General features: G+C 34.4%; 1 protein-coding gene across 2 annotated transcripts in view; it reads right to left on the bottom strand.

Annotated features, from left to right (window-relative positions):
- GTF2E2 (general transcription factor IIE subunit 2) overlaps nucleotides 1-12,252 on the bottom strand; it is a 97,484-nt gene that overhangs the window by 24,417 nt on the left and 60,815 nt on the right. For both annotated transcript variants that reach the window (XM_051965133.1, XM_051965134.1), the window contains exon 4: nucleotides 4,344-4,451. In XM_051965133.1, the coding sequence (XP_051821093.1) occupies nucleotides 4,344-4,451 (108 nt within the window). The remainder of the gene's footprint in view (nucleotides 1-4,343; nucleotides 4,452-12,252) is intronic.

Below are 12,252 nucleotides of genomic sequence, written 5' to 3'. Positions count from 1 at the left end.
CTATTCTCCACAGGGAAAACCAGCTCACAACTCCATCAATAGAGAATCAATGTATTTTCCCTAATTCCTCTAGCATTGTCATTTTCCTTTTTTGTCATCTTAGCTAATCTGATGGATGTGAGATGGTATTTCAGAGTTGTTTTAATTTGTCTAATTTATATGAGTTATTTCATTTTAAAAATTATGACTATTGATTGCTTTTTTTCCCTCTGAAAACTGTTTATTCACATATATCCTTTGATTATTTACCAAATGTGGAATGGCCCATTCTCTTACAAATTTTAAAATCTGTTCTCTCTATATATCTTTGAAATAAGACCATTTTCAGAGAAACTTACTGTAAACATTATTATCTCTCAAGTTTCCTGCTTTTCTTCTAATTTCAGATGTGTTGGTCTTGTTTACAAATAAAACCTTTCCGACTTTGTAATAAAAAATGAGTCATTTTAACTCCTTTGAATCTACTTCTTCTTTGCTCATGAATTCTACCTTTTTCCATAGATCTGATGGTATGTTCTTGTCTACTCTACTACTCTGCTTATGATTACCACCCTTTTATGTCTAAGTCATGTACCCATTTTGAGTTTATCTTGTACATATAGTGTGAATATTGGTCTATATCTAATTTCTGGAGATGTCTTTCTAGTTTTCTCAGCAGTTTTTGTTAAATTGTGAATTTTGTTAATTGTGAATTCTATGGGTTTATCAAACAAAAGAGTACTATGGTTATTAATTTTTTAATATTTTGTACCTAATCCATTCCACTGGTCAACCTCTTTGTCTTATCTAGTGCCAAATTGTTTTAATGATTACTGTTCTGTAATATAATTTTGAGATGTAGCGCTGCTAGCCCCGTTTCCTTTATATTTCTTTTCATTAATTCTCTTGATTGTCTTGACAATGACAATCAATGAATTTTATTAATTTTTCTAATTCTAAAATGCACTTTTTTGGTAGTTTGATATAGTTCTGAGTAAGTAAATTAATTTAAGGAATTTTAACATTTTTATCATATTGGTTTGGCTTACCTATGAACAATGAATATTTCTTCAATTCTTTAAATGTCCTTATTTATGTGGATAGTTTGTGTTTATATAGCTCCTGGGTGGATCTTGGTAGGTGGTCTACCTGTCAAATATTTTATCCCTTCTGCAGTTATTTCAAATGGAATTTCTCTATCTCTTCCAGCTGGGTTTTGCTAGTAATAAATAGAAATGGTGATCATTTGTGTGGTATTACTTGATAGCTTACAACTTGGATGTTTAGTTGATTTTTGAGGAATCTCTAAATATACCATCATACCATCTGCAAAAAGTAATAGTTTTATTTTCCTTAAATTTCTTTTTTGTCTTATTGCTCTCTTTATATAACCTACAAATGTCTTATCTATATATAATTTCTATTAAAATGTTGAATAATAATGGTGATAATGACATCTTTACTTCATCCTTGATCTGAATGTTAAAGCTTTTAGTTTATCCCTATAACAGATGTTGCTTACTTACCATGAAAGGAAAGCTTCATCTATTTCCTATGCTTTCTAATGTTTTTAACAGTAATGTACATTATATTTTTGTCAAAAGTTTTGTCTGTTATATATTGAAATGATGATTTTGGGTGTTTTTTGTAACTGATACTATAAATTATGCTAAAATTTTTCTTAATATTGAAAAAGCCCTGAATTGCTGATATAATAAATCCAGCTAGTTCGTATTGCTTGATTTTTTTTGGGGGGGGGAGAGGGGGAGATACTGCTATAACCTTTCTGGTAATTTATTTTAAAACTTTATATCATAGATATAATTCGGTATGCTTCTTACAAAAAATATGTAAGTATTAGGATTGTTTTTTTTTTTTTTAACGTTTGGTAGAATTCATTTATAAACCCATCTGTTCCTGAGTTTTGTTTTGTTTTGGGAGGGAACTCCTCTTCTATGGCTTAATTTCTTTTTCTAAGATAGAGTTATTTAGGTTTTCTATTTTCTGTTTTGTTACTCTGGAGAATTTTGTATTTTTGTGAATATTTATCCATTTCATTTAGGTTGTCAATTATATTGGTATAAAGTCACACAAAATAGTTCTTAAAAGATTGCTTTCATTTCTTGTTAGCTATGAATATACCTTTTTCATATTTGATATTAGTAATTTAGTTTTCTTCTTTCTTTGATTTTCAGGATTTTTATTTTGGTGTTTAATTGAGGGTTTTTAATTTGACTTTTTCTGGTATCTTAGTTGTATATCCAGTTCATTGACCTGCTTTTTCTCTTTTGTTAATGTAAGCATTTAAAGATATAAATTTCCCCCTACATACTGCTTTGGCTGCACCCTACACACTTTGTTATGTTTTTGTTATGTTTGAGATCATGATTGCTATTCCTACTTTTTTTTTTTTTTAACTTCAATTGAAGCATCACAGATTCTGTTTAGCGTCTTGTTTTAACTCTGTCTCCTATAAACAAAATATTGGTGAATTCCGTTTTCTAATTCATTCTACCCTTTTCTATTTTATAGATGAGTTAACCCATCAGAAATGCTAGAGAGTCCTCTATTTCATTAAATATACAACATTTCCTCCCATAGGATTATACTGTTTTGCTGCTTTCAGCAATTCCATATTCTAAGCTCTCTGTTCCTTATGGTGGTGGCTGCTAAACTCTGCGTGATCTAGATTCTGACTCCTTAATACTTGAATACTTTCTTCTTGGCAGCTTAGAGCATCTTCCCCTTGACCTAAGAGCTCTAGATTTTGGCTGTATTTCTAGGAATGTTCATTTTGGATTTGTTTAAGGGGTGGCTGGTAGAATCAATTTCTACTTTGTCCTTTACTGGTTAAAGATCTAGGTAAGTTTTTAAAAAATAATTTCTTGAAATATGGTGTCTAGACTCTCATGGCTTTTATGTAGTTGAGTGATTCTTAAAACTATCACTCCTCAATATGTTTTCCAGGTAAGGTGTTTTTCTATATTTTACATTTTATTCCATTTTTCTTTCAGTCTTTAGACTTTGTCTCATGAAGTCATTTAACTTCCATATGGTCAATTCTAACTGAAGGAATTATTTTCTTCAGCAAAGTTTTCTCTTTTCCCAAGCTATCAGCTTGCTTTTTCTATTTTCTTCCCTTATCTCTTACCATTTTTTCCCATTCTTTTCTCAACTGCTCTCATTAGTTTTTTCTTCCTCTCATTGAGTTTATATCCCTTTTGCTTCCCATTTTCTTTTATTTCTTTTCTTTTTTTTTTTTTTTTAAATAAGAGGCTTTTGGTTTTCAAACTATATGCAAAAAATTGGTTTCAACATTCATACCTACAAAAACTTTGTGTTCCATATTTTTCTCCCTCCTTCCCCACCTCTCCCCTCACTTAAACAAGTAATCCAACATAGATTAAACATGCACAATTCTTCTAAAATATTTCCACATTTATCATGCTATACAAGAAAAATCAGATCAAAAGGGGGAAAAAGTGAAAGGAAAAAAAAAAAACAAGCAAGTAAACAAGAACAATAAAAGAGGTGAAAATACTATGTTGAAATCCACACTCAGTCCTCATAGTCCTCTCTTTGGCTGTAGATAGCTCTCTCCATCCCAAGTCTATTGGAATTGGCCTGAAATCATCTCCTTGTTGAAAAGAGTCATGTCTATCAGAACTAATTGTTGCATGTTATCGCTGTGTACAACAATCTTCTGGTTCTACCCATTTCATTTAGCATCAATTCATGTAAGTCTCTCCAGGCCTTTCTGAAATCATCCTGCTGGATCATTTCTTAAAAGAACAATAACATTCCATTGCATTCACATACTATAACTTATGCAGCCATTCCCCAACTGACGGGCATTCACTCAGTTTCTCTGCCACAACAAAAAGGCTGCCACATACATTTTTGCCCATTTCATTAGGTTTTTAAAATTATTTTTTTGTTTCTCTTTAACTCTCTTAGAAATTTTTATTGGACTTGTGTCCAAGCTACATTTTTTTCTGAGACTCTGCATAGTTTTTTTGAATTATTCTCTTCTGTCTTTGTGTCTTGATATTCCCTATCAGCTAGCTCATTTTGGTAGGATTCTGTTTTTGTTTGCTCACTTTAGTAGTTCATTTATTAGATGAAGATCTAGTACCTTTGTTACCTTTCTTTTTCTTAAGTCTTTATGATCATGTAAGAACCACAGATAACTACAATATTTACTTATCTATAAATCAATAACCTTTGAAATGTGCCTCACAGAAAAATCCACAACATTCATTTCCAGAAAAATAGCAAATATTTGCATAAAAATCAAAACTTGGTTATGTCAAGGATTTCCTATTTGTTTGTGACTTGCTTTCACTTAAGCCTGTTCCACTTACCTCAGACATTAGCCATTGTTTCTGCTTGAGTCCTATGTCCAAATGCTGGGTTTCATCCAAAATTTCTTCTAGAGTCAGTGGATGTGTGTCACCTCTCTGGTGTCGGGTCTAAAGGGATAGAGAGAGAAAAAAATAGCTTTTAAATACTTGATGTACTCAACAAGAGCCCTCTATTGGATTTGTTTCCTTTTCACCAACTGCAAAACAGTTTATTCTCTTTATTCATCTAACACACCGTGGATTTACTAGGTGTCCATGTCACTTGTCTACCTATGAGTGAGCAATGAGTTGCTTATTAAAAAAAAGAAACAAACAAAAAAGACAAACACAGGGAAAAAGCAAACTATTCATTCTTTGATCACAGAGGGATAGACCCTCCAAAACTAGGCTCTAAAAGTCAATTAAATGAGAAAAGTAGAATGAGTATGGATTTGAGGTCAGAGATATTGAGATAAATTAAAGCTGGCTGTTTAGCCAAGGCATTATTTCAAAGAGCAGTAAAAGGGGTAGCTTTACAACATAGTGAAATTTAGAGAATCAAGGAAATGGAATAAAGATGGAAAAAGAATGAAGAAAACCATGTTCTATCAATAAGCAAAATGTGTGTGTGTGCACGCACGCGTGCAAACTAGACATGAAATTCTGGGGATACAAAAATCTATTTCTTACCCTCTAAAAGCTTATATTCTAGAAGAAAGCTCATACCCACAGGGGAGTGAGGTCAAGTGGTAAATCACATAAATGATAAAAGTCCTGAGGAGTAATCTAAAAGGTTATATTTACAGTAATGACTTAATTATTGTCCCAAAGGAGGTAGAAAATCAACTTGAAAAATCAATATTGGGAACTGAGTCTAAATATTGGGAACAATTTTAAAACCTTGAGCAGGGGAGCAGAATTCATAGTCTTCAAAAACATCAGCTGACAGATACATAATTTATATATACTAAATATGAATATATATGTATCTAATATGTAGTTTACCTTATAGATGTGTATTATCTTTATATAACATGTCTTTACATGTAAAATACATATTTATATATATACACACATGCATACATATGGGTATGGATATGAGATATTTCTAGATGTATAAATAGGCACCTAGATACACACATATACACAAATATATATATAGATTATCTAAGAAGCACTACCAATCAATCAACAAAGCCATAAATTTCTGAAGGTCTGTCTCTATTCCAGACTCTGAAAGTACTAAGAAAGATGATACCACAGTCTCTCTCTTGAGATCAGATCATTCTTTTTTTTTTTTTTTTGGAGACCATATCATTCTTAACCATGTCTTTCCTAACCCTTCTTTTTCCAACTAGAACCAAGCCCAACTCTCTGCATACACAGGAAGAACATGGTGTACTGAGTTTAAGTGAGAAGTACAACTAGGGTTCCTGAAAACTATGGAAAGGCCAGTTTCCTGTACCATATAGACAAGAGCATCTGATTAGTAGGGAAAAATTACTACCCCTGATATTTAAGCAAAAATCAAATAAAAATCCCCGTTTATTCAAGAAACCAAGAAGGAAATGTGCCAACAGTGGCCAGATCTCTGAAGCAGCCTCTGAAGTTTCAGAGGGACAAAGAATGAATGCTTCAAGTTCTGGGCTTTAAAAAGTGGCCTATATACTAAGATTGTAAAATTCCACAAGGTGGAGCTGTTTCCTCATCCAAAAAGACAACTCTAGTAACTCTAAAGCTAGGTTCCCATCTAAAAGCAAGAAAGTGTTTTTCTTTATTGAAATTAAAAATAAAAAGATTTCATGAATTCTAATGATATTTTTATTACTTTATAAATATAAAAACTATTCTGTTGATACTCTTTTCCTTACCTTGAGAGAGGCAAATTTTAATGGTTTAATAACTGATATTAAATGCCAATATAGAAAATTAAATGTTCCTTTCTACTTACATTTAAACTCAATAATACATACTCTTTGAGAGTAGGGAGTAGTAAAGTGTTTGTCATTTTGTCCCCAATGTCTAGTCCAGTGCTAGGAACAGAATCCAGTGCTCCTTCTGGATACCCACTCTCTTGACAGAGAAGCAGGTGACAAATTTGGGGTGCAGATTGAGACACTAGCCGTTTTGTTATAGCAGTCTGTTTTTCTCTCTTTTCCAGGGGGTGCCAGGGAATGCAGATGGGAGAGAAATTGGATGTGCATTATTGGCAAGGAAAAAAAGAATTAAAAAAATTAAAACCAAAACCAAAAAATAAAACCTTTTCAAAATGTTGCCTCAGAAAAGAGTTAAGAACCATTTTTACTCCCTTCCTTGCATTAGTATGGCACTATGTACACTGCTAACTTCTACCTGGCTGACCTACTCCCCTGCCTCAATTTTTATGTTCTTTGTACAAGTATTTGGATAAGTAGTCCAAATATAAAGAATCAAACTGTTCTTGCCTTCACAAACCTGACATCTTGTGGGGAGAAACAATATACTAGGACAAATTGTATAAGCATATTAAAACAACAACGATAACAATAACAACAACTTTTTTTCATTTGTGTAAAAAGATTAAGAAATAAATACTTCTCCATCCTCAAATCTTTTTTAGATTTTCACTTTTAGGAAATAAATGATCTTGTTAAGAACAAAAAATTAAGACCCAGGAAAGTTTAGTCATGATAGGACTTGCATCTAAGAGCTGTTTGCCTTTTCCTATTCATATACATCAGAGTAGGACACAGGAAGGAAATCCTTTCAAACCTGGAGCTGAAGAGTCAAGGAAGAAAGCCGCAGCCCCAGAACTATAGTGCAGATTAAGTGGCAATTATTCTAGAATGAAAGTAATCTAAATTGTGCTTTGTAATATACATTGTAACCTTGTCTTTGGATAAGATTCCTATAAATTTCATTCAAATAGTCTGAGGGAAGAGAGATTATGCTTGGAGGAGTGAGGAGAAGATACCAATATGGAGAGTTCTTATTTTAAGCTAGAAATGCTTGGTTTCAGAATGTTAAATAAAATGTGTTTCTCCAGACTGGTAACCTAAAAGACAGATTATAAAATTAATATTTTTTTCCTCAACAACAGGGAAGCATATGCAAAAAACACAAGGTGATTTTTGAAGGCCTTTAAAGAGAGGGAGGCTAAGAAAACTCCCACAGAAGGCAGTGCTTACCTGGAAGTAAGGAAAGCTTGAGGATGGGTTTCATTGGTGATGAACAGCAAGAAGGCTGGTTTGAATGGACCCCACAGTGGGAGAAAAGTGAATAGGGCTGGAAAGGAAAATTGGATGCAAGTTGTAAAGTGCCTTCTAGAGGACTTGGGGTGTCATGGGCAGCTATGCAATTCAGGAAAAATCACATTAGCAAATACTCAGCTGGAAGATAAACTCTTTCATGGAGAAGGGAGTATGGAAGGATTACTACAGCTATCCCAGGGAGAAAAGATGAATGAAGGGAGTAGCTCCATGAGAAAAAGGGAGATTCAAAGGAAAAATGGTGGCAGGGTGAATAGATGATAGGTTGAATGAATGAGAAGTCAGAGATGACTCAGGTTACCAACCTAGGCAACTAGAAGGAAAATGATCAGCTTTGACAAAAACAGGACCAGGTTTAGGGTTAAAGATGAGATTGGTTTTAGATGTTGAGCTTGAAATGCACAGGTGACATGGAATCTGAAATATTCAATTGGCAGCTTGTTACAAGACAGGGTTGTTAATTTTGTTGGGAGTTTTTTTTAGAGGAGAATAGTTGGAAAGGTGTTAGCAATCATGATGCTGTCCCCAAAAGAAAAGAGCCACTGACTTTTCTTTTTTAATGTGCAAAACAGAAGAAGAATGCAGATAAATAGGACAGCTTTGAAACTAACAAGTTGGCTGTACCTGATCTAAAACTATATTATAAAGCAGCAGTCACCAAAACCATTTGGTATTGGCTAAGAAATAGATTAGTTGATCAGTAGAATAGGTTAGGTTCACAAGACAAAATAGTCAATAACTATAGCAATCTAGTGTTTGACAAACCCAAAGATCCCAACTTTTGGGATAAGAATTCATTATTTGACAAAAACTGCTGGGAAAATTGGAAATTAGTATGGCAGAAACTAGGCAGGGACCCACACTTAACACTGTACACCAAGATAAGATAAAAATGGATCCATAATTTAGGCATAAAGAACGAGACCATAAATAAATTAGAGGAACATAGACCAGTTTACCTCTCAGACTTGTGGAGGAGGAAGGAATTTGTGACCAAAGAAGAACTAGAGATCATTATTGATCATAAAACAAATTTTGATTATATCAAATTAAAAAGCCTTTGTACAAACAAAACTAATGCAAACAAGATTAGAAGGGAAGCAACAAACTGAGAAAACATTTTTACAGTTAAAGGTTCTGATAAAGGCCTCAATTCCAAAATATATAGAGAATTGACTCTAATTTATAAGAAATCAAACCATTCTTCAATTGATAAATGGTCGAAGGATATGAACAGACAATTTTCAGATTATGAAATTGAAACTATTTCCACTCATATGAAAAAGTGTTCCAAATCATTATTGATCAAAGAAATGCAAATTAAGACAACTCTGAGATACCACTACACACCTGTCAGACTGGCTAAGATGACAGGAAAAAATAATGAAGAATGTTGGAGGGGATGCAGGAAAACTGGGACACTGATGCATTGTTGGTGGAGTTGTGAACGGATCCAACCATTCTGGAGAGCAATCTGGAATTATGCCCAAAAAGTTATCAAACTGTGCATACCCTTTGATCCAGCAGTGCTACTACTGGGCTTATACCCCAAAGAGATATTGAAGAAGGTAAAGGGACCTGTATGTGCCAAAATATTTGTGGAGGCCTTTTCTGTAGTGGCTAGAAACTGGAAAATGAATGGATGCCCATCAATTGGAGAATGGTTGGGTAAATTTTGGTATATGAATGTTATAGAATATTAATGTTCTATAAGAAATGACCAGCAGGATGAATACAAAGAGGCTTGGAGAGAGACTTACATGAACTGATGCTGACTGAAATGAGCAGGACCAGGAGATCATTATATGCTTCAACAATACTGTATGAGGATGTATTCTGATGGAAGTGGATTTCTTCAACAAAGAGAAGATCTAACTCAGTTTCAACTGATCAATGATGGACAGAATCAGCTACACCCAGAGAGGAAACACTGGGAAATGAGTGTAAACTGTTTACATTATTGTTTTTCTTCTCAGGTTATTTTTACCTTCTGAATCCAATTCTTCCTGTGCAACAAGAGAACTGTTTGGTTCTGCACACATATGTTGTATCTAGGATATACTATAACATATTTAACTGCCATCTAGGGGAGGGGATAGAGGGAGAGAAGGGAAAAATCGGAACAAAAGTGAGTGCAAGGGATACTGCTGTAAAAAATTACCCATGCATATGTACTATCAATAAAAAGTTATAAAAAAAAGAAATTAACAAGTTGAATTTATCATCTACCCAAAAGGGTACAGTCCCAAGAAAGAAATTATTGAATCAGAGTAGGATTTTAATAATGTTACTTGGTCACCATCAGATTTTCTTAAGAAGATTCTAAAGTCGGAATTTCCACTAAGCACCAAATTTTGTGGCTTTTAATTATTTTTGTTATTTGGTGAATTGAAATAGCATTTAATTCAAATCAGCAAGTATTAAATACTTATTACAGACCAAGCACTGACTTGGAAGAGCAGTCATTTAGTCAATAGGCATTTATTAAGCACCTACTCTATATAAGATACTGTGCTAAGTACTGGGGGATATAAAAAAGGAGCAAAAAGACAGACCCCACCTTCAAGGACCTCACAATCCAATGTGAGTAAAAATACAGGAATGCTGATTAATTTCTAAAGGCAAAGGAGAAGAGAGGGGCCACCACTGGAGCTTTTCTGTAAAGGAAGCTAATAACGCCATAAGAAAGAGATGAAGAGGGCCTATCTCCTGCCTGACACCTTCTACTCAATCTTCATATAAGGTCAAGCCTGTTAAACTTCAGCTATGTATCTTTTCCAAAGCTTTGTCCTGGGTCCTGCTCTCTTCTCCCTCTATACTCTCTCAATTGGTGATCTCATCAGTTCCCATGGATTCAATTATAATCTCCAGGCTAATGATTCTCAGATCTATTTGTTCAGCCAGGACATTTCTGTGCAACTTTAGCCTCATTTACCTCAAACTGAATGTCCTACAGACATCTTAAATTCAACACATCCAAACTGAACTCATTATCTTTCCCTCAAAACTCCTAACTTCCCCCATATCCAATGAACTTTGAAGTTCTATCATTTCTACCTTTACAACACCTCAAAGTGAGTAAAACTTTGCCAGGAGTCAGGAAGATCTGTGTTCAAATTCAGAAACTTATTAGCTGCCTCTATTTCCTCAAATGCAATATGATAATAATAGCATCTTCCATCCAGGAGTGTTGAGAGGCTCTAATGAGATTCTATTTGTAGACTACTTAGTACAGTGCCTGGCACACAGTAGGCACTATATAAATGCTTATTTCTTTCTCCTTTCCTTCTCTCCTCTTATACTATCCACATCTTGCTGCAGGCCCTCATCATCTTACTCACTCAACTGCTGTAATAACCTACCTGTGGGAATGTCTCCCTCAAGTCTTGTCCAACTCCAGTCCTCTCTATTCACCTGCCAAGACGATCTTTCTTAAAGCAAGTCTGACATCACTCCTCTACTCAATATACCCCCACTGGCTCCTTATTACCTCTAGGGCCAAAAACAAAAAATGTTCTGCTTCTTATTCAAAACCCTTTATAACCTTGCCCCTTCCTACCATTCCATTCATCTTACATGTTATACTCCCCACACCATCCCAACCCCTGTAAACTCTGATTCAGCCAAGCTGGTTGTCCCCACTACCTAGAATACTCTCTTCCCCTGGTTTCCTTAGAGACCCAGTTAAAATCCTACCTGTTTTTTATCTGAACAAGGCCTTTCCTGGTGCTCTCCTCTCTCAGATTCCCCCCCTGCCCCCCAACACCTCTATCTATATCTTTCTTATCTGTACCTAGGAGATTTACATCTTGTCTCCCTGATTAGGATGGGAGGGAGCTTCTGGGGGGTGCAGGGCCTGTTTCTCAGCACAGTGTTTCTTATTTTGTAGGCACTGACAGACTGATTAGTGCACCGAAAGAGAAGGTAGGCGTGTGGTGTCCTAGGGAACAAACAGTGAGTACAAATGATAACAATGGTGAGCACAGGGAGGGGAGTTAACATGAAAATAAGGCAGCATGTGGGGTCTTCAAATGGCAACGGCCTAGAAGTGTGAGAAAGAGCGCCATGGAAGGTTTTTAAGAGGGAACATAGGAAAATGTAGGTTTTAGGAAGCTCCATTTAGCTGTTTGGACAATAGAATCAATCAATGACAATCGAATACAACTAAAGACCTCAAAGATATAATTTTGGTGAACTGGATTATTTAATTTCTATCTTTTTTTTTTTTTAACTAAAGAGAATAAACACTGCATTTTTTGGAGAAAATCTTCATAATGAGTTGTCTTCTTGAAAATTATTTATTGATAGTTTTAGATTGCTTTCATGTTTTTAACAGTTATTTAAATGTGTAAAAGGCACACTGCTGAATTATTTTTTTCTAATCCATTCTGTTATCCTCTTTGCTTTTAAGGATAAGCTCATCCCATTCATGTTTTTAGTTATGACTTAATTGTGAATTTTCTTCTACCTTATCTTCTTATACTTTCTCCTTTCTTTAAGTTTGCATCGAAAGTGGTAAAACAGAAGAAATATCATCAAGTCTAGTACATAACCTGAAACTGAATTTAGCATCAAGCTTTTTCTACTCCCATCTCAAGATCATTGGTTTTTAGATTTCCTGACTTTCCCTTTGATCCTTCCTCATTTACAATCCATTCTCAAAAGTTAAAGTTTATTTTGCT

The sequence above is a fragment of the Antechinus flavipes genome, chromosome 6 (assembly GCF_016432865.1).
Source record: "Antechinus flavipes isolate AdamAnt ecotype Samford, QLD, Australia chromosome 6, AdamAnt_v2, whole genome shotgun sequence".
Classification (NCBI taxonomy): domain Eukaryota; kingdom Metazoa; phylum Chordata; class Mammalia; order Dasyuromorphia; family Dasyuridae; genus Antechinus; species Antechinus flavipes.
The sequence above is the reverse complement of the archived record's forward strand: the minus strand, read 5'-3'. Positions and strand labels throughout refer to the sequence as shown.